This window comes from Pteronotus mesoamericanus, unplaced genomic scaffold (assembly GCF_021234165.1).
Source record: "Pteronotus mesoamericanus isolate MK-2021 breed Mesoamerican mustached bat unplaced genomic scaffold, CSHL_Meso_final contig_1193, whole genome shotgun sequence".
In the NCBI taxonomy this organism is placed as follows: Eukaryota; Metazoa; Chordata; class Mammalia; order Chiroptera; family Mormoopidae; genus Pteronotus; species Pteronotus mesoamericanus.
Genome location: NW_026555039.1, coordinates 2,521,410 through 2,546,311, shown reverse-complemented (window position 1 = coordinate 2,546,311; position 24,902 = coordinate 2,521,410). Strand labels below are relative to the sequence as shown.

The window sequence follows — 24,902 nt, the reverse complement described above, 5'->3', positions numbered from 1 at the left end:
TGGCGGCGCGCGCCGGGGCATGCCCCGCGCCTAGGGCCCGGGGGGCGCGCGGGGGGGCGCGCGGGGGGCCCGGGTGGCGGCGGGCGCGGCGCGGGGCGCGTGGATGTGGCTCCGGGCCCGGGCGGCGGCGGGCTCCAGCGGCGGGACCCCTTCGCCCCGCCCGCCTTCCCCTTCGCGCCCCCGGGCGAGGCCGAGGCCGCGGCCGCGGCCGTAATCGGCCGGGAGCCGGCGGCGGGGGGCGGCCGGGGCCGGGGCCGGGGCCGCCGCCGGGGCGCGCGGGGCGGCGGCGGGGGCCGCGGGGGTCCCGGCGCGCGGGAGCGGGAGCGGCCCGGGGAGTCGGAGCGCACCATGGAGGCGGCGGCCGGCGGTCGCGGCGGCTTCCAGCCGCACCCGGGGCTGCAGAAGACGTTGGAGCAGTTCCACCTGAGCTCCATGAGTTCGCTGGGCGGCCCGGCAGCCTTCTCGGCGCGCTGGGCGCAGGAGGCCTACAAGAAGGAGAGCGCCAAGGAGGCGGGCGCGGCCGCGGTGCCCGCGCCGGTGCCTGCGGCCGCCGAGCCGCCGCCCGTGCTGCACCTGCCCGCCATCCAGCCGCCGCCGCCCGTGCTGCCCGGGCCCTTCTTCATGCCATCCGACCGCTCCACCGAGCGCTGCGAGACCGTCCTGGAGGGCGAGACCATTTCGTGCTTCGTGGTGGGCGGTGAGAAGCGCCTGTGCCTCCCGCAGATCCTCAACTCGGTGCTGCGCGACTTCTCGCTGCAGCAGATCAACTCGGTGTGCGACGAGCTCCACATCTACTGCTCGCGCTGCACGGCTGACCAGCTGGAGATCCTCAAAGTCATGGGCATCCTGCCCTTCTCGGCGCCCTCGTGCGGGCTCATCACCAAGACGGACGCGGAGCGCCTGTGCAATGCGCTGCTGTACGGGGGCGCCTACCCGCCACCCTGCAAGAAGGAGCTGGCCGCCAGCCTGGCGCTGGGCCTGGAGCTCAGCGAGCGCAGCGTGCGCGTGTACCACGAGTGCTTCGGCAAGTGCAAGGGGCTGCTGGTGCCGGAGCTCTACAGCAGCCCGAGTGCCGCCTGCATCCAGTGCCTCGATTGCCGCCTCCTGTACCCGCCACACAAGTTCGTGGTGCACTCGCACAAGGCCCTCGAGAACCGGACCTGCCACTGGGGCTTCGACTCGGCCAACTGGCGGGCCTACATCCTGCTGAGCCAGGACTACACGGGCAAGGAGGAGCAGGCGCGCCTGGGCCGCTGCCTGGACGACGTGAAGGAGAAGTTCGACTACGGCAACAAGTACAAGCGGCGGGTGCCCCGGGTGAGTGTCCGCACCAGCCTCCGAGCTGGGAGGGGGAGGGGCGGGCTGGGCAGAGGGTGGGGACCCTCTTGCGCCAGGCGCTCCGTCTCTGCAGGCTGAGGCCTGCGTGTCCGCCCGCTTCCACGTCTCAGGGTTTCGCTTTGTTTCAAAGAAAACGGGGGTAGCTTCGGAGCCCTGGCCGACGGCGCAGCAGCTGGGGAGGAAGGGCCTCCTGCCCAGCCCCTGGGACAGGTCAGCTCGCCCAGAGGGTGGGGAAGCCTTCCTGAGGCCCCGGCAGTCGCTCCCATGGGCCGGGAAGGGCAGGCCTCAGGCCTCGGACGCTCCTGCCCGAGCCCCGGGAAGTTGGACCTGGGCCGGGCCCAGGGCTTCCTCCGGGTCCCTGCGGAAATGTCCAGACCGGGGGCGGGGGGCTAAGGGCGCTGCCATCGCCCCGAAGCTCCCAGGCCCACGGACGCGGGTGCCTGCCCACGGCCCCCAGCAGAGAGGATTTGGCCAGGCGCAGCCTTTTGTGTCTTGAAGACCTGGGAGACGTGCTAAAAAACGAAGCAAGGTGTCCAGGCGCGTGTGGCAGGGGGCCGAGGCTTGGGGACGGCAGCTCTGTATGTCTCCCTGGCCCTTCAGGGCCGAATCCAGAGCCCCCCCGTGTGGGGCAAGGGCCGCTGGGCACCAGGCTCGGGGCAGATCAGTGGGTGCCTAGGGCCCGATCGGGCGTGGCCCATGGCTTGTGAGTTGTGGACGCGCCGTTTCCTCCTCCCTCTCCCAGAAACGCGGAGGGCACCGGGGGCGGGGAGGGCCTGTTGTTCGTCTGACTGGGACGTCTGTGACCCAGGCAGCTCCCAGGCCACCAGATGCGGAAACCAACCGCTGAGGTCCTCACCAACTTCTTATGGCATCTGCCCCTCCCCAAGCATTTGCAACTTTCCATTTCAATGCCCGGGCTGGTTACATCGCACACGGAGCTCTGCCCTGGCTCAGCTATTCTGGGGAGGCCTAATTAATTCAGCTATTGCATCAAACTTCTTTTTCTGAATCTGTGAATAGAGGCTCCCGCCCGATTTTCTCCGGGCGCCCCTCCAGCAGAGTGTCAGTCTCGGGGGTGGAGGAGGGGCTGGGGAAACGAGGGCCTGTCGCCTGTGCTTGGAGGGGGCCACGCCTGTGCGCGTGTGCACGCCTGTGCGTGTGTTCGGCGGCGTTTCTGTGGCCGGCGGGCCTGAGTGGGCAGCGTGCGGCAGGGCATGCTGGTGGATGGCTCACGGCCAGGCCCTGCGTTTCTGGCGGGGCATAGGCCCTGGGGGCAGGATGGGCACCCCTGTGTGAGCAGGGCGGCCTTCTCTTTGGGGTGGCTGCACCCCGGACAGCCGGCGTGGCCCGAGGGAGCCCGTGTGCAGGGTTGGCGGCTCGTGGCGGGACAGCGCTGGCGGGCGAGGCTGCGGCGGGTTGCTGACCTTGGAGTGGTCAGCAGAGGGTCTCCTCAGGCAGGGCGTGTCTGCGACGGCCCCATCTGGGTTCTGTGCGCGTTCGTGGTCTCCTGCTCTCCTGGGGCTGGCATTTGTCACCGCTGGAGGCGCAAACCCAGGCTCCCTGGCGGCAGGCCCTTCGGCCCCGGCCTGGGTGTCCTCGGCTCTGGGGAGGCCCGGCTGGAGCTGACAGGCCCAGGTGCTGCCGGGGCGCCGGGCAGGACAGTCCCCCAGCCGCCGCTGCCGAGGAGGGGCCGGAGCCCAAGCCGTTTCACTCGCTCGGGCCGTCTCCGCCGATGGCCCGCGCTGCCTCTTCTCCCTCAGTGGTCTCCCGGAGCTGCTCAGAAATCTCGTGCGCTGACTTAGAAGAGACTTCCAACGCGGCTGGGGTCCCCAGGCCTCGGCGCCGTCCGGCTGGCCACTCGTTATCCGCAGGCCCTGCCGCCTCAGAGGCTCTCCTGCCGGCCTTGCCCCCTGGTCCTGCTGCGTTGGCTGAGGTGGCATGGCCGGCACGCTCTGGGCTGCGTGGTCGGCTTTAAGCCCCTGGCACAGCCGTGCGCTGTGCGTCTGCACGCCAGAGGCGCCAGGGGAGGGTCAGGGCCTTCGCCTCCGGGCAGGGGATGCGCTGCTGCCGGGACCCCGCTCGTCCGGGGAGGAGCCGCCTGGGGAGGCCCCGCCCGCCTCTGCGTGCTCCTCCCGTTGGCCTCTTGATGGCGTGTTCACGGGGCGTGTTTTGATGTCTTCACTTCCCTTGTAGCTCGTTTGAATATTTTCGGTGCACCTAGAGCGAGGACAGAAGGCGACAAAGAGCGTGCTGGCGCTGCTCCTGGTGGGGGCGCGGCTCCCGTGGGTTCTGCTGGGTGGAGGGGAGCAGGAGCGCCTCCCCGGTGTGGGTGGCTGCGGTGCCGCCAGGCCTCCTGCCGGAGGGACACTCGGCGCTTCTGGGCCACCGCTGGTGGGAGGGTTTGGTGCCTGTCGCGGTACCTGACGCCCTGCGGCCTTTGCTCACCCTGCCTGCCCTGCGGCCCAGCCGTGGGCTGGTGGTCGCTGTGGCTGCCCCCGCGTGGGGCCGAGTGTGGGGCCAGCGCCAGCTCCAAGCCTTGGAGCCCTGTGACGGCGGTGTGTGCGTGCCGGCCGGCGGCCTTCCTCGGTGACGGCGCGGCTGTGACGGGGTCCCAGAGTGAGTGCACTCAGCTGTCGGGGGCTGCTGCTGGTGCCGCTGGCCGCTGCCCCTGTGTGGCCACAGCGGCGGGCCAGGTGCGGAACCACGGCTGCTCCCATGCCCTTGTTCCGTTCCTCACGGGCCGTGTGGCCTGGAGTGCGCTGCGTTGGCCGTGCTGTGCCTCAGTTTCTTCAGGTGGCCTATGACATCTCCTTTCTTTGGGGTGTCTGGGTGTTGGTGTCTAGGGGGCGGGCAGGTGGGTTGCTTGGCTGCTGGGAATGTGTGGCCGGGGGAGGGGACCTTGGTCCCTGCTCTCCGCGTCCGTTCTGCGCGGTCAGCACCGGCCCCCAGCTTGGGCGCGTCTGGTGGCGTTTGTACTCGGTCAGGCTGATTTCTTAGCAGCACAGGTCGCTGTCGGTTGTAGAGGAGGTGGCGGTGCTGCTGGCCTAGGTGAGGCTGCCGGCCACTCCTTGCCGGGCAACCAGGGCGTCCCTCTGGGGAGCCCCCGGGGGTGCTGTGCTCCCTGGGACCGGCCAGGGCTGTGCGTCGAGGAAACAGACTCCTCAGAGGTGCTGCCCGAGGTCCTGCGTCTGGTCCTCGGGCTGGAGAGGCCGCGCCTCTACCCTCTGCCGCCCCCGCTCTGCGGGGCTCTCCTGCAGCCACGCCCTGGTCACTGGCAGCCCCATGGTGTGCGGCGTGAGCAGCCGCCGCCGGGGCGTCTCAGTTCTCACCGTGGGAACGGCCTTCCCCGCGTCGCTGGGCGCCGTCCCTGCTGGAGCGCAGCGTTGTCCCCCTGTAGTGCCCTGGGGCAGTGTCCGCATCGGGGGCGTCCGGTCTCAAGATGCCTGCGGGGAGGACTGTGGCTTTCGGGTGCAGAGGCCGGGCTGGGGGAGCCAGGCCTTGGGACCCTCTCTGGGTGGGCGCACGATGCTCCTGAAGCTGGGATCCCCGTGGGAAGAGGCGTCACCATGAGTGTCCCTCTGGGCTGGGGTGGACTCCGGCCAGCACGCCTCCCCCAGGACCCCCTCTTTTGGGGGGGGGGCTGCGCGTATCTTAGTCGTCAGGACTGGGCAGGGATGTAGGGTGTCAGCTGTCCCTGTGTCCGCCTGGCTCTGTTTTTGTGGGGCTCTGGCGGTGATGGCCGCAGACACTTGGTGGAGAAGGTGGGTGCCCCCCGCCCCATGGGTAGGGCTGGTGTCTGCCCGGCAACCCGGCCATGAGGGTAGAGATGCAGAGCAGAGGCGGGGGTGGCTTCTCAAGCGGGGGCGGCGGGAGATGGAGGGAGACTTCTGGCTTGCGCCCTGCGCCCTGGAGTGGGTGGGCCATGTGCGCAGGGCGGGCGAGGGGCCACGGGGCCCTCGGTCTGTCGGCAGCGAGCAGGGCCACGCCTCAGTGGTTCTGTGGGAACACCCCGCCTGCCTGTCCCAGAACCGTCTTTGGACCGCAGGCCTTCTGGGGTTTCCCTGGCATGGGCCTCTCCCGTGGGGCAGCAGGGCCATTTGGTGGCCTTCCCGTCTGCCCTGCTTCCCGCAGGGTCCTCCGGTCAGGCAGGGCGTCCAGGGCACGGCCGTTGCCTCGCGGCGCCCAGGTTTCCCGGCCCCCCCTATGGCAGCAGACTGCGCACGCTGCGCTGGGTGTCGGGCAGGCGGACACCGGGAGGTGAGGAAGTCTGGAGAGTGTGACCCCCGCCCCGGCCACACCCCGGCCACCAGGCACTTCCGGGCCTGCACCCTGGCTGTCTGGCAGGAGGCATCCGTGGCGGCTGCGGCCGGACTCTCTGTGGCCCGGACACTGTTACACAAGTGGCAATAATGTGTCTCTTTCTAAGGATTGCGAAAGTTAGGGTTTCTCCATGAAAGAATTATGCAAGTTTCAACTGAAATGTTTTTTAAAAGTTTCTTTGTTTTGAGTCAAAATACAGCGGCGGAATTATTTCCGTACGGTCTGTGCGAGCTGGGGGGAGGGAGTGCTCTGCCCTTCCGAGGGCCGGCCGGGCAGGGAGGTGGTGGGGCTGGGCGCGCCTGTGTTTACAGACCGGCTGGGACGCGGGGGGCGGGCCGGAGCCACGGAGGAACAGGAAGTCGGCCCTCCGAGCGTGCGGGGACTGCGGGGGCGCGCCGCCCGGGTCTGAGGCGGTTTCGGTTGTCAGCTTCCCTCGGGTTGGAGCTCCAAGGGCGGCGGGAGGCTGGGCCCCAGGGAGGCTGGGCCCGAGGCGGACGGAGAGGCGGCAGTGGCGGGGGGGTTTGTTTAGGCGACTCGTCTGCTCAGGAAGCACCGAGCGCAGCCCTGGGTGGGGGCAGCGGTGGAGGAAGCAGCAGCTCTGAGGCTGCTCCCCTCGGGACAGAGGCCGGGACTCCCCGAGAGCCCTGCTTGCAGGGCGGCCAGGCCTGCCTACGGCTGCGGGCTGGGCCGGGCTAGCTGTTTTTCCAGGCAGCGCCAGTGAGGTGGGGCTTCCTGGGGACCCAGGGGCCCCCCAGCTCAGGAGTTGCCGCCACTTACGTCCCCTCATTGACCACAAGGAAGGACCCAGACTTGGGTGTGAATTTTAAATGAGATGACGGGGACCCGAGTGACCGGGGGAAGGAGGGCCAGGAAGGACGAGGTGCCAGCTGGGTGCGGGGGGCACCCCGAGGCCCAGGGCCGCGGGGGCGCCACGTGTCCGTCTGTGGGTTCTGCGGGGTGGCCTTGGGCTGATCCCGGGAGAGAACTTGGGCTCCGTCTCGGCATTTGGCACTGGCTCTTTCTCTGATTTTACTTGTGTGACGCATAAAGATTCAAAGAAAGCTGTGACTTCTCGATTTTGTAGCCATTGATAAGAATTCAGGAAGTGCCGGCGTGACTGGGCGCGCAGCCCGCCGCGGTCTGGGCTCCCCGCGACGGTGTGTCTGTGGTTGGGATGTGGGCCTCCCCGGGGCGTGGGGGGGCCTGCTCTCGGCCGGCCCGAGTTCCGGCCCGAGCAAGTACCGCCGAGTGACTCTGCAGGCGCCGGCCGGTGGCGGCCTCCGCTGGCAGCTCTGCTCTGCCTGCGGGGAGGGGACGGGGCGAGAGCTTCCTGGGGACGGTGGCTGCAGCCCTCGGTGGGCACCCTTTGTCCTCGCCCTGCTCTGCGTTTTGAAGGAGGTGGCTCGCTGAGCCTGGGGGCGCCTCGAGCGGGGGCCGCGCCGACATCGAGCTCTGCCTGCCGAGCGGCAGCGTCCCTCCCTGCAGGGGCCCCACGTGGCGGGTGGGCTGTGGTGCCCGCCCGGGCCTGGCTTCCCCTGGGATGTCGCCGGCTCCTTTGATGGGAGCGTTTCCTGAGGGGAATAGCTGTCCTGCTTGTTGCAGAGACTGGGGCGGTGGGCGGCCACGGGGCGGCAGGGAGAGAGGGCAGCGCGGCCGGCACGCTGGGCAGGGCTTCTGTCTGCCTCGGGGTGGCGGAGCCCCGGCCGCGGGAGCCCGGTTGTCGGAGGGTCCCCCTGACTCAGTCCCCGAGCTGACATGCCAGGGGGTAGCGGTCCCCGACGGCCGCCGAGCTGTGCACCCCAACGCCTGGGTCCAAATGTCCACGCGTAGGTGGCCCGAAGGAGCCAGGCTGGCCCCGCTGGGAGCATGTGGGGGTGGGGGAGCGGCCGTCGTCCAGTCTGTCACAGGACCTGCTGGGTGCGACTTGGTGTCTGGGGCGGGGCCAGGAGCCGTGGTCTCCTCTGTACCCTGCTCTTCCCAGCCAGGTGGGGCGCCCCCCAGGCCACCCCGGGCCAGGCAGCCCCGTGCACTTGGAGGGAGCAGCGTGCTGGGGGAGGAGGCACATTCCCGCGGGGCCGCGGGCCATCAGGGATCCCTGGGCGCTGGAGCCCCCTGCCGTCCCCGCGGGCGCTCCTGGCCCCGACAGGCAGCGTGCAGCGGCACCCGGCGAGGCCAGCGGCACCTGGGTGACCTGTCGGACACTGGCAGCAGGCCAGCGCCCGTGCCCTGGGTGCCGGCCTCTCCTGCACGGTCCAGTCCGTCCGCCGTCCCCTGGACGCTCTGCCCATGGCCCCAGCCCCGTGGCGCCGTCCTGTGGCTCAGGCCTGGCGGGTGGGCGGGGCAGCCACAGGGAAGCGGCCTCGGCCAGGCGCACACTCGCTCCCTGCCCTCCCCGCCCGGCTCTGTTCTGGGGCCGCGTGTGCTGAGGGAGCAGGAGTGCGTGCGGCCCGGTGGCGCGTGGCGGCGCGTGGTCCTGTCCGAGGCTCCCCCTGTGCCCTCGGGGCCCCGCGGCGCTGCCGCCGCCCGGGTGCGATGCCGAGCCGTTGGCCGTCTTTGAGGCTGTGCTTCCGTCGGCCCAGCCCTCCGACTGCGTGTCTGCTCACTGCCGGAGCGAGACGCGCCGTGGCCCTTGCAGCGCCCCGTGCGCTGGGTCCAGCCTCGGGGAGGACGCGAGCTCCGTGGACGGGGCTGCGGGGGCCTCGCATGGGCGCTGGGCCGGGGCCTGCGCGCGTTCGCAGGAGGCAAACCGAAGCGCGGGGCGCACGCAGGTGGTCGGCCTGGGAGGAGGGCAGCGCGCTGGCCCTGCGTGCCGCTCCGGGACCCGCGGGGGATTGTGGCCGGTGTGCCGGGCGGCAGGGAGCGGCCGTCCTCACACTGCCACGGCCACGGCAGGGTCTCCGGGCTGGGGTGGGCGGCCATGTCTTTGGGGGTGGTGGACCCCCGGCCTGGGGTCAGGCTTCTGCCCCCCGGCCTGCCCGGCTCTCCCCGCTGCCGCACGCTTCCTGGGGTTACAGCGGATTTGCCCAAACCATTAAAAAAATTATACTCCCAAGTTGAATGATATGCAAATGTAGTCAATTAAGCGAGGGGATTTTAATTAGCAGTTTAAGTTCATGTGTGAAGTGCCTTGCCTTAATTACTTGACAGTTTTGTTGTAAATTTGCTAAGTTTTTTTTTTGCAGAACTATCAAAACTGTGATTTTTTTTTAACATCCTTGTACGCAGTGAGTGTCGCCCAGCTTGCGTGACCCTAGTCAATTTTGTCTCAATTTACGAAGGTCTTTAAACTGTGAAAACAAGGTAAGCCGCAGGCTGCCTCCGGCGGCCCAGCGGGTGAAGCTCTTCTGTCTCCCAGAGCGGGGCTGGCGTGGCCCTGGGCTTGTGGGGGGCCCTGGGGGGGCGTGGGAGAGCTTCCCCGCCCGGCGGGGGCTCTCCCAGCGGGGGGCGGATGCCCGTGGCAGCAGCTGGGCTGGCAGAGGTGCCAGGAGGGGCCTGGAGCGGGGGCCGGGGAGGCGACCCCGGGGGGCACAGGGGTCCGTGGCCCGGAGCCCCGTGCTGGGGGGCTGTGTGCTGAGGGGCGCTTGTCCTGGGGGCCCAAGGCCGGGCACGCGCGCACCTCGGTGTCCCTTGGCCACGTGGAGGGCGCTCCCCCCCCGTGCCCCGCGACCGGCGCGCGTGTGCAGGCTCCGGAGCTGGGCGGGCACTCACCGCTCTTCCCGTCGGGCTCTGAGGGGCGCCTGCCGCTGCCGTCGGAGCGGCCTCGGGTTGCGGGGCCTTGTGGGCCTGCGCCCGGCATAGTGCCACCGGAGCGGGGTGCCGTGGGGACCGCAGGCGGAGCCTCGCCGACGGCGCCCTCCCGCCGCAGTGGCGCGGGCAGCCCGAGTCCCCGGCACCTGTCCCGCCGGGGCCGGGTCATCGCGGGGTGAGGGGACCGCCAAGCTCACAGCGCGGCAGGGCCTCGCCGGCGAGCCCATGCCCATCCCCGCCCCTCAGCCGCCCCTTCCCTCTGGTTTCGTGAGGGGCTGCCATTTTCTAAAGCAAACCGCAGGCGGCGTCTTCTCGCTGAAGAGTTCAGTGCCCGTGTGGCGCACACAGAACCGCGAGGTGCCGCGGCCGCGGTGCGGGCCGTGTGCCCCACACAGCCAGCAGGTCCTCGGTGCCCGGGCCCGGCGTGGGTCCCGCCGCCTCAGAAGCGATTGTCCTGCGGCCGCTCTGTGGGGCCTGGGGCCTTCCGTGCAGGAGGCCCGCCTGCCTGTGCACATGTGTGTTTGCGTGTGTGCGCCTGCGTGCGCACGTGTCCAACACACAGTGTTTTTGAGCCTTCTGTGGTGTTGAGGGTCTGGAATTTATTTACCATCTAGGGCACTGGCTTTCTTTCTTATTACAAGTGATGCCTCACAGACTCGCAGCACAGCCACACGTGGCAGGGCGGGCGGTCGGCACACGGCGCCTGGTCCCCTCTCGTTGCTTCCCTCAGGGGACCCCCCCCCTAGGGTGCCCCTTGGGTCTGGACCTGTCTCCTGGCACGCGTGTCGGGGCCAGGCCCCCCGAGTCCCGTGGGCCGTGTCTGCCGGCTCTTCTGGGGGCTCCAGGGTGCTGGCCCCGGCCCGGCCCAGCCCGATGCGCACGTGCGCCTGTGTCTGGACCGCCAGTGCTGGGGGCGGGCGGTGCGCTGGACGGGTCCGGAGGCGGTGGTGCCGACTGGCCGTGCCCCTGCAGGGCGGGGCGGCTCGCACGCGCGTCCCCCCTCGCCCGTGGCGGTCGGTGGCGGGGGTGCCCCGTGGACGGTCGGGCGGTCAGCCTGTGGGCCCCCTCCCCGCCTCCTGTGTTCCCACGCGCAGCGAGCAGGTGTGTTTCGTCGGTGCCTCCGGTCACGTGAACGCAGGGTCTGTGCCGGAAGCTCGGGCGTTCTTAGAGCTCGGGGGCGTGGGGGTGGCGCTGGATGACGGTGTGTGGTCGGCGTGGGGCGTCCCCTGTGGCCTCGGCTCCGTGACTCCAGCCCCCGAGGCGCCGGCCCTTTCGCACTGGCCTGGTTTGACACGTTGCCCCTGTTTCCGCTCCACGCCGACCCGGCCTCCACGCGGGCCCAGGGCTGGTGAGAACCTGCCCGCGTCCCTGCCCCCGCCCGGCCCTGGGACCTCGTCGTTCAGAAAATGCGTTCCCACCGCCGTGCAGCCGACGCCACCATCTCCAGCTTCCCATCTTCCCCCGGCGCCTCTGTCCCCCAGACACGCCCCGCCCGCCCCCCAGCCCCTGCGCGCCCCTGCTCTTCGCTGATGCGGGTCCGACTCCGCCCGGGACCTCGCGGGAGAGGGACCGCAGGGTGCGTGTCCTTTGTGCCGGGCCCGGCTCCTGTTGCCCAGCCGGACGCCCGCAGGGTCTGTCGGCGCTGCCGCGCGTCGGAGCCTCGTCCCTTTTGACAGCTGAGGAGTCGTCCGTGCGCGTGTCGTTCTGTGTGACTGTCACACCTGTCCGTGGACACATGGCTTGCTCCCGCACCGGCCTGCTGTCAGCAGAGCTGCCGTGGGCACGGGGATGCGCCCAGAAGTGCCGTTGCGGGGTTACGTGGATGTTCTCGCTTTAGTGCTCCAAGCAGCCGCCTCGCTGTTTCTTGTCACTTCTGCGCCAGTGAACAGCCCCACCGCCGGCGCACGCGGTTCTGATTTCCCCACGTCTGGCTGATACCAGTGTTTAAAAAAAAGGAAAATTTCCTTTTTATTGCTGAGACACCAGCTCAAAAGAACCTGTGCACCCCTGTGTCCATTGCAGCGTCCTTTACGGCAGCCAAGTGTGGAAGCGGCCCATGTGCCCACCCGCAGACGCGCGGGTCAGAGCCGCGGAGCGTTCACGCCGCGGAGCACTTGGCGGAGAGAGAGGAGGCGCCCCCGCCCTTCGCGGCAGCGCGGGTGGCGCGGGAGAGCATTGTGCTCTGTGAAATGTCACGTGGCGAAAGACCAGTCCCAGGTGATCTCACCTACGAGGGGACCCTCATCAGCAACACAAACGAGCGAGCAAAATAGAACCAAGTGAGACACAGAAATAAAGGACAGACTGCCGGCGATGGGGGGCGGGGGGAGAGGCGGGACCGGGGAAGGAGGGGAGGGGCAGGTAGAGAAACAGGCACGAAGGACCCGTGGGACAAGGTCAGGGGCGGGGAGGGTGCAATGGGGGTGGGGGATGGGTAGGGAGGTGGACAGTGATGCGGGAAAAATGGGGACCACTGTAAATGAACAACAATTAAAAAAATGTGTTGCACGCTTAAAAAAATTTCTTTATTGATTTTAAACAGAGGAATGGGGAGAGAGAGAAGCACCCGTTTGCTGTTTTGCTCATTGATACATCACTGGTTGATTCGTGCGGGCGCCCTGACCAGGGATCGAACCCGCAGCCCTGGGCGGAGCAGGTTGGGACTCCAGCTGAGCTGAGGGCGCCTCCCCCCGCAGTGGCTGCCCCGGTGGGTGTGAGGTGGGGCCTTGCTGTGGCCCGAGCCGCGTTTCCCTGGTGACCGGTGACGTCGAGTGTCTCGTCGCGCGCTGGCCGCGGGCGTGTCTCCTCTGGAGAGACGCCAGGCGGCCCTTTGTTGTTCTGAGGGGGCCGCTCGCTTCGAGCGGTACGAGTTCACTGCGTGTTGTGGGTGTCAGCCCTGTGCTCTGCAAGGCCCTGTCGGATGCCTTGTCTGCGCGTGTCGGGGCCCAGCCGTCCATCTCCGGCTCGGAACCTGGATGCGGGGCGTCGGAGGCAGGAGCGCCTCGGGGCTGGAGGCTCGTCTTTCCAGGAGGAGACCCCCGTGCCCCGGCCCCCACCCTTAGAGGAGGCGGTGGCCCGCTGGGGCGAGGGGCCGCTGGCGGCCTGGGGTCTCACTGCGGAGTGTGGCAGCAGGCCGCCCCGAGTGTGGGTGCCGCCTGCCCTGGAGCCCCCACTGCGTGCCTGGCCTGTGGCCGCCCGATAGGACCGACGGCCCCACGGGGTTGGCTGCTGGGCCAGTGGCTGCCTTTGCCTCCGGGGCGGCGCGCGCGCGAGCGTGGGGCAGGCAGCCGGCGGGCCTCAGGCTCTGAGGGGGGGTCCTGTGGGCCCGCCCGCACTTTCTTTCCTCAAGTGTCTGTCCTGCCAGGTGCTGGAGAAAGTTCTTTAAAAAACAGCGACAGAAGGGGGGCTCCCCGAAAGGGGTGCCTCTCTCACTCCACGGCTGTGTCCCCTCCTTTTCAGTCTTGGCACCAAACATGTTGGACCCACCGCTGGGGACACTCACCGCTGTCCTGGGGTGTCCTGACCCTGCCCCTCCCCCGAGGGTGACCGCAGAGGGCAGCGGGGGGCCGGCAGGGCAAGGTCAGCTGAGGGGGGGGGCGCGTGCCGGCCGGCGGCGGCTTGTCTTCCCCTTGGGCTTCTGGAGGCGCAGGTCCCGCCCTCCCCGCATGGGCTGCCCAGCCCAGGCCTGCCGTCGGCCGCGCTGTGCACACGTTGGCCCAGCCGGTCACAGGAGGCCGGGTGGCAGGTGGCCGAGCCGAGGCAGGTCCTCCAGGAGGCTGCGTGCTGCGGGGCCGGCACCTCGCGGGGGGCCAGCGGGCAGGGGTGGCCTGGCCCTCGGGCTCCGGGGAAGCCGGGCCCCTCCCCCGGCCCGGAGAGCATGGCCCGGCCTCCCGGGGGCCGGAGCCCGGGGCCGGCCGCCTCGGCCAGGACGGTGGGGCCCAGGCCCCCTCCCCGGCTGCACCGTTAAGCTGATGACTCAGCCAGGCCGCCATTTCCGCTCCTTCGTCTCCAAACGCCCCATCTTGGCCTCCCGCGTCTGTGCAGGCCCCGGCCTGGGAGGGCAGACTCGGGCTGGGGGAGCCCGAGCTTTCGTCCGGCTTTGTCTTAGCTGTTGAATATTAATGAGGGGCTGGGGTATGAGGGCAGCACCCCCGATTCCTGAAAGGAGGAGCCTCACTTTTTGGTTTGTGAAACTGCTGGGCCCCACCTGCTGGGCGGGGGCGACCCGCTGCCTGGAGCACGCGGGAGGGGGGCCTGGGCGCAGGGCTCTGGGGTCTGGGGGAAGGAGGGGCCGCGGCTCTCGCAGCCTCTGGGGAAGCAGAAATCACTGTGGGCAGCTCTGATTTTGACCTCTTTCCTTCCCCGTCTCCTCTGTGCAAACAGTGGGTGGTGTAACGCTTGGCACTTTTGGCCCCGGAGAAGTTTGAAAGTTCGAGGGAGACAGCGCAGCCGACGGGTGGGGCGTGACTCCCGGGGCCGGACCTGGCTCTGCCACGTCCTCGCTCCGGGTCTTGGGTCCCAGCTGTGCCGGCCCCGGCTTCCAGCCGCCCAGCCTGTGCCCTCACACAGGAGCCGGGTCGTCCAGCAGGAGCCTGGACGGGGCCACCGGTGGGCGCACGGGGTGGGCGCGGCGGCCCTCCCCACAGCCCGCCAGGCCGGTTGGATGGACAGGTGCCGGCCGTGGGACGCCCGGGGCGCTCCAGCAGCGGGCGCGTTGTGGGGACGGGCCCCCTCCGGGGTCTCGGGTGGCTTCTCGGCAGGTCCGCCTTGGGTGGTGGCGGTGCCTGTGGGAGAGGTCCTGGCGTGGGGGGCTCGTGGGGGTGCCGGGAGCCCTGACAATGGCACAGGCTCCCGGACCGAGTTCCGGCGGGACGTGCGCGGATGGGCGGCGGTGCAGACAGCTGTGTCCGTTGAGTCGTGGCCGTGACAGGCTTCGGGAGGCACTCCTCGGCCACGCCGCGGCTTTCGGACGCTGCCGCAGCCGGACAGAAGGCCCCCGTTCTGTTTCCGAGCCAGGCGGGCGGGGCGTGCGCTGGCAGGGTGGCTCTGGGTAGGTCCTCCAGCAGTGAGTCCGGCGGGTGAGCCCACGGTGCGGGGCCCCTCGCTGTAGCCTGAGCTGCATGGGGCGGGACGGAGCCCCGAGCCCTTCTCACCTGGGGAAGTGAGGCTTTTCAGAGACAGGCTGCGCGTGGGCACCCTGGCTGAGGGGCGTGGGCTCCTCCCCTGCGGTGGTAGGTGTGGCCGGCGGCGTGGGGAGCGGAGGGCCAGGCCCACAGGCGCCCCAGATCCCGGGCCCTTGTCCCAGGAGAGTCGAAAGCTCTGCTTTGATACCCAGGGCTTGTTAACAGGTAGGAGACTAGGAGTTCAGAGCGAGGTGTCACGCCGTTTCATTCTGGGGGCCGCCGGCTGCCCGCTTTTCAGAAAGGGCCGCGCGTGGCTCAGGGGCGGAGGGGCTCGCTTTCCCACGTGAGCCGTCGGCCGCTCAGACGCGGCTCCAGCCGGGCCATCCCCGCACACCTGAGCTGCGTGTTCCCCGGCGTCCACGGCGTGGGGTGGCCTGTCGCCCCAGCTGGCAGAGGGCGGACTCCGCTGTCGGGGAGCCTGCCGCTGGGACCCGCAGCAGCTCTCACCAGAGCACAGTGCCCTCTCCGGGGCCACCGTGCGTGACCCCCTGGGACCTGCGCAGCGCGACCCCTGCCGCTGTCCCGCCGGCTCCTCGCTCAACGGTGTGTCTCTGCCCAGGACATGCCCCTCAGAAGCATTGCCTTTGTCTCTGAGCCCCTTTCCTCCTGGGTCTCTCCCTGCCTTTGGTCCTTCAGGACGCTGGCGCGTTTGGTGGTGGGACTGTCCTGTGGATGCCTCCAGCTGAGTGGGGACGCAGGGGTGGCATGTGGGAGGGAGCCCAGCGCGCCCCACGTGCTCCCCAGTGCCCCGCCCCCCCGGCCCCGGTGCTGGCGACTTTGATCTCGCTCCGGGTGGGGCCTGCCTTTTCCCTCCCTGGCTAATGAGTAGCCCGGGGGAGACTTCAGACTTTGTCAGCACCCTGTCCCAGTGAACTTCCTCCTCGTGGGCTCGGCCTCCTTCGCGGTCCTGCCTGACCCAGTTCTGTGCTTGGCGGCGGTGGTGGTGGGGGGTCCTCCCCCACCCTCTGTCCTGTGTTTGGGCTGCTGTTTTCCGACCCAGTCCCTCACGGCTGCGGTCCGTTCTTACCGTCGCCTAAATCGTCCGTGTTTGGCCACCTACGGGCACTCGGTCCCCCCGATAGTCTTCCCCGGAGGCCCTGTGCCCCGCCTCAGGGCAGCGTGCGCAGCCCGCCCTTGCTGAACCGGTCGCCATCAGGGCCAGGCCGCAGGGCGGGTCAGATGGGTCACTTGCCCACCCCAGACGTGGACACGCCCGTCTCGGGACTGGGTCACCGCAGCGGCAGCCGCCGGTGGCAGCGTGTTCGTGTTCTCGGCACGTGAATGTTGGCTCCATGTCTGGTCGTCGGAGGTCATTCCCAGACTCCGAGCCGCTCCCTCCCGCCTGTGGGTCCCTCCGGCCCTGCCCTGCGGCCTCCCCGGTGTGTGCCCCGGCGCTGCGCTGTCCCCGACCACGCGGGCGGGCAGCCTTGGCCGAGCCCCTGTCTGCGCCGGGGAGATGGCGGTGTGGGGAGGGCAGGCGCTGCCGCCTTCGGGGGAGGGTGTCCCCTCGGCGGGGCCACCCTCTCGGGGGCCCTTCTGGCCCTGCGGGGGTGGGCAGGCTCCCAGCAGGCACCCTGTGGCAGCCGCCCAGGGAGCAGCCTGTGCTTGGGGCCTTGACTGGTGCTGGGCGGGCGTCGGGGGGTCTCCATGCTTCGCCCCTGCAGGCGGCTCTTGTCCACGGCTGACCGTGCAGTAAGACCAGAGCACTAAGTAAAAGGCAAGCCGCTCAGCTTGTGCCCCGCCCATGACAGGTGACCCGGGGCCTCGGCCCCTGCAGCGGCCCCTCGGGCTTGGCCTGTGGGCCCTTTGTTCATGCCCTCCCCGCCCCCCATCCCCGCTGGTCTCCCCTGAGCGGAGCCGGGCGCCGTGAGCCTGGTCCGTCCTCAGGGCGGGCACGCCGAGGACACGCCCGCCTCCCGAGGCCCCCGGCGCCCCTGCGCACGCGAGCTGGGTCCCCACCACGTGTGCGTTTTAGGCATTCGCTGTTAGAGGGAAAGGGAGAGAAACACCGAGCGGGTCGCCTCTCACACGTGCCCGCCAGCGACCGAACCCACGACTCCTGCCTGTGCCCTGACCGGGAACGGAACGGTGACCTTCGGTTTGCAGGGCCGTGCCCAACCCCCTGAGCCGCACCACTGGCCGGGGCAGAATCTGCTATTTGACGTCCCCTTCGGGAGGCGTGGGCGCACTCACTGCAGCTCCTGCGTCCCCGACTGGACCCTGGTGGCCTCCTGGCTCCTGAAATCTGTCCCTGCCAGGGCCCCCCCCCGGGGCTCGTGCACCTCCACAGCCGACCTGGGCTGTCCCAGGTGGGGTCCCCGTCGCGCTGGCGGTCCCTGTGCGCGAGGGTCGGCTGGGCGCCGTGCACAGAGCGCCTGCCGCTGGAGGAGGCGGCCCTCCCGTCCCAGCCACCTCGTGCTCACGGACCGCGGCCTCCCTGGCCCCAGTGCAGGCGCGCCCCCCGCCTCCCGCTCTGGGGGCGGGCGCAGCCATCCGCACCCACTCACTCCCCAGCTGCCAGCCGAAGCAGGGCCCCTCACAGAGGTGCCAGGAGCAGAGCAGCGGCCCGTGGGCCGCCGGGAGACCCCCGGTGTGGCGGGGGCGGGGCGGTCTCCGCGCGGCTCCAGAGGGTCCGCACGCCCACGGCTGGAAGCTGCCCTGAGCTGTGCAGTGTGAGTGCCGTTTCAGGGGCCCCCGGCTCCTTCCTTAGTGGCTTCCAGGTGGGTCCAGGGGGGCGGCTGTCTGTAGCTGAGCGATTTTGATACACGTGGAAGTTGCTTGTGAATTCCGAAGCTTCTAGGAGGTTCGTCGCGGAGATAGGCCGTGGCCTCCCGTGTGGCCGCGTGGAGCACGGCCCACGTTCGCCCGCAGCAGCGCACGGCCCGTGGGTCGGCCCTGCAGCAGACCGTCCGGGCCCTGCCACCTCGCCTGCACACCACGCCCCTCCCTGGGCGTCTCCTCCTGGGTCACAGGTGCTCCAGGGGCCCTCCCCGGCCGCGGGCCTCTCCTTGCCTCCCTGTCCTCTGAGCCACGCGGCAGCCCCGGAACTGCCACGCGGGGCTCCGGGTCCCGTCCGTGCGTGTGCTTGGCGGCTTTGCTTGCTCCCTTCCTGGTGCTCAGCCTGCATGTGGTGGAACCCCCTCCGGGAGCCGCCTGTGCACTGTGGGCCTTCGCTGCTCCCGCGGGGGCTGGGCTGGGCTGGGCTGGGGGTGCGGGGAGCTCTTGGTTCCTGACAGCCGCGCGGCCCCGGCTGTGACTCGGCCCTCGGGGTGCAGGGTGGGACCGGGACGTCCTGGGTCTGCACGGCTGTGGCGGCTCCTCTTTCTCCAGGCGCCCGCTCCCTGTGGGGCAGGACGTGGCCCTGAGCCCGGCGCCGCCCAGGGAGACCCGCGGTCGCAGCTTGGGGCATGGGGTGGGCGCCCTGCGCGCTGCCCCCTCCGCTGCCCCTGTGTGGAGTTGGGGGTTTGGATGCACGTTTGTGTGGAGGCTGCTTGGTCCTGAGCGAGAGCCGGCCTGGGCCCCCCCACCCCCCCACCGCCAATCCCGTCCCCAGGGCCACTGGCGATGGCTCTCCCAGCAGCTTTGCCTCTTCGTCTTCCCCAAAGCTCTTGGGTCTGCGTGGGCTTTGGCTTTGGGAACAGCTGTCCCTGTGTTGGTGGGTCTTGATTGTCTGGTCCCTCAAGGCTGAAGTGCCAGCGGGGCCCCCGAGAGCCCAGCTCTGCTCCGCGTGCTGACTGGCTCCTGTGAGACCGCCCCTCCGCCCCGAGTGTCCCCGCGGGTCCCTGGGCGTCTTTCCTGCGGCTGCTCGGCTCCAGCCCCCTGGCCCTTGCTCCTGTGCTCAGGGCCCGTGGCTCCTTGTCCGCTGCAGGACAGGGGTTTGGGCGATTTTTGAGAGAAGGATGTGGAATGTTTCTGCTGTCTCTTCATGATGCATTTTGTTATAAAACCTTCCTGATACGTTGCTGTGGACTTGCAAAGGGCCTGGGCACTTTAACATTCAAGAAGGAAGGGCGTAAGGAGCTGCTGCAAAGAAGAAACCATGGTCACGCCAGTTATTTGTGATTTGCACCGGAAGTATTCCTCAGATAGACAGGCTTTGTCTTCTTGGAATGTCTTACTTCATGTGAATGCGTGTGTGCATGGGGTTCGCCGTCCTCAGGGGTCTTCCTGTGCGGTGTCCACCCCAGAACGTGATCTTGGTTGATGTTGGGAGGAGTGACTCAGGCCCCTGGTTCCAAGGCTTAATCGCCCCCAAGAATGAGTAAGCGGCACAGTCTGGGGCGTGGAACGCGGAGCGGCGGCGGGAGGACCACGGCCACGCTCTGGGAGTGTTTCCTGCAGCAGTGGAAGCTGCCGGCCCAGCGGCCCTTCCCCGCGGGCGGGGGCGGGGCCTCACGCCCCTTTCTCCTCCCGGGACCGTTTCCCATGAGGGCCCTCAGCCAGCAGGCGCCGGGGCTGCCCCTGCAAGCGTGGGCCTCGGCCTTCGGTTGTGTGCTCCTCCGCATTCTTGGCTCTGGTCGGCCCGTTGCTCTTGATGGGCCGGTTCTTAAACTTGAGCTTCAGAATTAATTCTTAGGGTGGGGGGCTCTGGGCCCCGTCCCCCCCCGCCCCCAGGCGTGGGTTCCTAGGCCTGAAGTGAGTCCCGAGAATTTGCATTTCTAATGATTCCGCAGGTGTGGAAGCAGCACCAGAGCCCTCCCCAGCCTCTGGCGCTGGGCCAAGGCCCGCCCCCGCCTGCCCGTGTCAGCCACGCTGCGCGGGCTCACAGCCCTGCACTTGTGTGCGTAGCGCCCGTGGCTTTCACGCTGGGTCCTTGGAGCCAGTGGCGCCCAAGCTGCGGCCCTTTGCGGGGTGAGCGTGCGGCCCCCGCTGCAGAGAAGGCGCGTTTTCAGCACGCACTGCTGTGTTTTCGAGAATCTTTTTGGGAGGTAAAAGAATGTGTCTCGGATCAACCGTAGACGAAACGGTGGCCTCATGCTGCGACTTGACGTTTGTCGTTGAGCTGTGGACATTATTTAAAGCTGTAGAACAAATGAATCCTGGCGCATAAAGGGTCCATTTTGGATCATTGCTGTGTAGTTATTTTTAGAAACCACTCTTTAGAAGCCTAATGGACGTAAGAAGCTGCGCTGCACATCGAGTGAGCCGGTTGGCGGCTTTGACAAGTGTCGACGTGGGTAAAACTGTCACTGTCGTCAAGACTAGGAACCTGTCCGGCCCCCACAGGTGCCGCTGCGTCCCCGGCGGCCCCCGCCCGCCCCCCCGGCCGCTGATGGGCCTGTCGCCCCTGCGGGCCGGTTGGCCTCGGGGCCTCACGCAGACGGGTCTGGCTTCGGTCTGGTGTCTCCTGCGCAGCACAGTTACTGTGAAATGCTTTCCAGTGGGGGTGTTGCCCCCCGCTTTTTTGTTTCTTCGCTGCTGGATGGCGTCCATTGTTACGGATTTGCGACGACTTCGTCTTTCTGCCTGCGGAGCTAGTGGAGCCACCGCCGGGCCCGCTGCCGGGGCGTCCGTCCACGAGGCTCCACAGGGGCGTGCGGGCCTGGCCCTCGGGTGGGTGCCTGGCCGTGGAGCGGCGGGGCCACGCCTGTGCGCGTCGGTCAGACTCCCTAGGAACGCCAAGGCAGCTTCCGCAGTGCTTGCGCCCGCGCCGGCGGTGCGTGAGGGGTCCGGCCCCGGCGCGCGTGCCGTGTGGCGTGGGCCGCTTCTCAGCTTCGGCCCAGCCCGTGGCTGTGCGGCGGTGCCCCCCTGCGGGCTCCCCGGCATCTCCCTGGCGACGCCTCATGGGGGCGCCCTGTTGTGCGCTGCTTCGTCGCCCATCACTTTCTGTGGGGCAGCGTCTGTCCAGATTTTGCCCGTCATTTTAAATTGAATTGTTGTCTTGCTGTCGAGTTTTAAGGGTTCTTTACGTATTCTGGATGCAGGTTCCTTTTTACATTTATATTTTGCAGAAATGCCTTCCCTGTCTGTGGCTTTTTTCCCCCTCCTCTTCCTTTAATAGCAGCTTTTGACACGTAGAGCTTTAAGGTTTTGATCTGCTTCAGTTTAGCAGTTTGTGCTTTTGGGTTCGGCTTTTGGTGTCCAGACGCGCAGCCCTCGGGCCGACCCCTGCCGGCACGGCCGGCGTCCAGGCCGGCGGCCCGGTCGGAGCTGCCGCTGAGCCCGAGGCAGGGGTGGACCCCGCTCGCGTGCTCCGTGCCAGGGCTGTCCCTGCCTGCGGGCTCAGCGCGCCTTCGTCGACAGCCCGTTGTCCGTGCGCGTGTGGGCCTGTTTCTGGACTCGGCTGTGTCTGGTCGGTCTGTTTGTCTGTCTTTGCATGTCAGTACTGTGCTATTTTTACAAGGACTTTATAATTAAAATCAGGCGTTACCAACTCACCAATACTGTTCTTTTCTGTTGTTCTGGCTATTGTAGGGGCTCTGCGTTTCCATATGAGTTTTAGAATCAGTTTGTCAATTTTTAGGGGAAGAAGGTCGTGCAGAAATTTTGATTGGGGTCGAATTGGGTTTATAGAGTCATTTGGGAAGAGCCGATCTTAACATTATTGAGTTTTCAGCACCCGATTAAGGCCAGGTGTCCCTGGCGTGGCCGCGCTTCACAGACGCTGAGTTTTTTTACCCGTCGAAGGCAAGGCCCTCCCCCAGCAGCAGAAAGACCACGTATGACTTGCTGCGGCCTTGAGCCGACCTGCCGAGCCCTGGGCTGCCCGGACAGCGGCCACGTGCTCGGCCGGTTTAATTTCAGCAGCGTCGCGGCATTTCCAGCGCTGGCCTTTGATGCCTTTTGTCCGATTTCCTGATTTAAAAGACTTTATTTATTTATTTTTAGACAGAGTCGGGAAGGGAGGGAGAAAGAGGGAGAGAACCATCGACGTGACAGAGGGACATCGATCGGTTCACACCCCCAGCCAGGGACCTGCCTGTGGCCCAGACGTGTGCCCTGACCGGGAATCAAACCCGCGACGTGTCGGTTTGCAGGACGGCGCCCAACCCACTGAGCCACATGGGTCAGCACAGTTTTGAAAAAGAGGTTTTCTTTTTCTTTTTTTTATTTTATTCCTTTTTTTTTTTTTTTTGTGCTGTTATCACATGTAGTACAGTTTTAAAAGTTTTAAGTCCCTGATCAAAAGTTGGTGGCACTCTTGATATTTACATGTTGACCTTGTATTCTGCCATCTTGCGACTTCCTAGCTCTGGTGGCTTTTTTGTAGGTTGGATGAGATTTTCTACACAGGTGATGTCATCTGGCAGCAAGGACAGCTTCTCCCCTGTGTCCGTCTGGGTGTTCCCTGTCGCCAGAGCGCGGGGCGCGGGCCCTATGCTGGATGGGACTGAGGTGGCGCCGTCCCCCGGCCTGGGCACACGGCCGTGCGGCCGAGGATGCCCCCGCCGTGGCCCTGGGGCTCTGGCCGGGGACGGGGCGGAGCGGGGCTGTTCCAGGCGCTGCCTCTGCGCTCACCGAAGGGTTCCTTTCACAGTTCGCGCGGCGCGGCACCGTGAGCGCGTCTGAGCGCCAGCTCCCCTTCTGTTCCTGGGGTGCGCCTGCTGCCCTGGTTGTGGCGTGTGGTGTTTTAACATTTGCAAATACTTTTGCATTGGATGTGCTAAAGTTGTGTTGTTAATTTTTGCATTGATAATTGTGAGGGATCTCGGCCTGTGATTTTCTTTCTTTTTTTTTTTTATTGCTTTTTGTTTTTGTAATGTCTTTGATTTTGGTGTCACAGTAAGGTTCGATTTATGGACCATTTGGGGAGTGTTCTCTCCTCTTACGTTTCCTGAAAGAACGACTGTTTCTTTTAAACGTGCGTGGTGGCCGGTGCTGTGGAAGCCCCTCTGGGGCTGGAGGTTCTGTTGTAGGGATTGTTTTGAACTACAAGCGCTATTCAGGTTATGTGTCCTCCACTGAGCGTTGTTTGTTTTTACAAGTAATTGCCTAACTCACCGGCCTGCGGATCCGCTCTCCCTGTGAGGACAGGCACCCGCCGAGCCTGTGCGCCCCCCGACGCCGCGCCCGCCTGTCCCTTGTCCCCGTCCGTCCGGACGGAGGGTCATCAGTTGTACTGATCCTCTCAAAGCGCCGGCTTCCGGTTCCCTGACTCTCTTGTGTGGTCCCCTGCGTTCTCCTCCCCAGGCTGTGTGCCGGTCTTTGCATTTCCCTTCACTCGGCTCCCTGCGGGGCGCCTCTGTCCTTTCCCCTGTGCCCTAAGTTGGAAGCCACGTCAGTTATTTGAGACTCTTCTTCTCTCCTCATGCAAACATTGGGTTTTCTCCTAAGTGCTGTTTTAGGGGCACCCCACAAATTCTGATACGTGCATTCTTATTTTCATTCCGTTCGAAACACCGTTGACTGCTGAACAACTCAGGTTTGAATTCAAGTGTGTGGGGCCCCTTGTGCGCAGTTCTTTTCAGTAAACGCCTTTTTCTCTTACTGATGGTTTTCTTATTAGCAAAGCCCTCTTCTCCAGCTGACGTGGCCGTGGGAGCACAGCACGTGGCGCCGCCAACACGCACAGTGCACGCCAGCCGACTGCGACGTTGCACGGCTTCCGGCCCCAGGAGGCTGCTAGGGGCTCCGTGTGGGGGCCTCAGAAGTTACACGCGGGCTCTCAGCTCTGCACGGGCTCACGTTGCTGCAGGGCCAGCCGGGACCCGCGACTTTGGGAGGCAGGGAGGCAGGGAGCCTGTCTCTGCCCGCGGTGGGGGCGGCCTCCCGGTGTCGGGGCTGTGTTCTGGCACCCTCGGGCAGGCCGAGGGGTCGGTAGCGGCGGTAGACGCACACCGTGGCCGACTTTCCGCGCGCTGCTGGCGGGAGCGCACTGGAATTCCCCGCCGTGACCGTAGGTTTGGCTCTGTGCGGACATGTCCACTTGCGCTTCGTGCATTTTGCGGCTTTGTTGTTAGGGACGTCAGTGTTTATGGGTTTTGTGGGTGGCTTCTAATGATTAGTCCTTGACCAATTAATTTTAATAAAACCAAATAGTTCTAACGGTATCTTCACGTCTCCGTGTTGGCTGCTTTGTTGTGCCCGTGCCCACTGCTTTAACGGTGTCTCTGGGTTTTGGGTGAACACCTCCCTGCCACCTGCTCCAGCCGCCGTAGGGACGCCGCGGGGGGCCCTGCCGTTCCCGCACGGCTGTCCTTGTCGCGCACTAGTCGCTGCCCCGGGTCGCGCTGGGCGTGAGCCCCAGCCCTTCTCTCTGCCCCTCTTGTGGGTCTTCCTGGCCTCCAGCAGGTTCCCCTCGCACCTGGCCACCTGCCGCGCGGCCTGTGACCCCCACCGCACGGTCCCCCTGGACGCGGGCCCCCACCCTCTGCGTGGCCCGCCTGGGTGCCTTCCCTGGGCCGCAGCGAGGGGTGGTCGGTTGGAGGGCTCTCTGCAGTGGCCTCTGTCTCGGGGATCAGTGTCCTCGGTCGCCTGGTACCAGGGCCTTGAGGACGCTCGCCCCTGCGCCCTGTCTGGGTCTGGCTGTCCCGGCGGGGGTGTGGCTCGCGGCATTGTCTCAGCCGCGAGCAGCCCCACCCTCCCGGTGTGGCTCTTGCCCCCACGGCGTGGACTCTGCGCTTCTCTAACCAGCACCCTCTTCACAAACGGCGCCGGTGGACCAGCGGGGCACTGGGGGCGGCTGTCGGCTGCTCGCTCTGGGCAGAGGCGGCTGCCGGGAGACCCCTGCGCACAAGGAGGCTCCACGCGCTGGGACCGGATGCCCACATGCGGCGCAAAAATAACCCCAGGCGTAGAGCGGCAGGTCCTTGGGGGTGACCGTGGCTTCAGGAGGAGAGGTGGGCACGTGCAGCCCCGCACCAGGGGTCCGCGGAGCCGCCGGGCCGGGCTGCCTGGCACGTCCGCGTGAGCGGACACGCTCTCCTCTCGCAGTGACTTGGGCTGCATTAGACCCGATTGTGAGCACGTTCATCACCGCCTTTTCAGTTTCAGTGGGAGCTGATGATGAACAAAGTGCCGTGATTTCGACTATTCAGACCCACAGCTGCGTCGCGCCGGCACGGAGCTGGTGGAGCCGCCCGCGCGGGCTCCCCGCGCTGCCGCTGGTGCCGCCCGTGTGGGCAGTGCCAACAGCTGGGCCGCCGGGTGTCCGCGGGCACCCAGGGCAGAGGAGGGGCTGCGCGTTTCAGTTTTGCCGGAATCCCCGGATACTCGGCCCCTCCCGAGCAAGGAGGCGACTTGCTGGGGGCTCTGTTTGGGGCGCACAGAGCAGCGGGCATGGCGGTGTCCTTCCCGGGTACTGCTGGCGCACCCAGCACCGCCTCTGTCTGGGGCCTCCTGTGGGCGGCAGGCTGGTCAGTGGCTTCGGGCTGC

General features: G+C 67.3%; 1 protein-coding gene across 1 annotated transcript in view; it reads left to right on the top strand.

Moving 5' to 3' along the window:
- The first annotated feature begins 286 nt into the window (after positions 1-286).
- Positions 287-24,902, top strand: part of SKI (SKI proto-oncogene) — a 49,244-nt gene continuing 24,628 nt past the window's right edge. Inside the window, exon 1 of the mRNA XM_054584058.1 lies at positions 287-1,317. Within this exon, the coding sequence (XP_054440033.1) occupies positions 349-1,317 (969 nt within the window). The 5' untranslated portion in view covers positions 287-348. The remainder of the gene's footprint in view (positions 1,318-24,902) is intronic.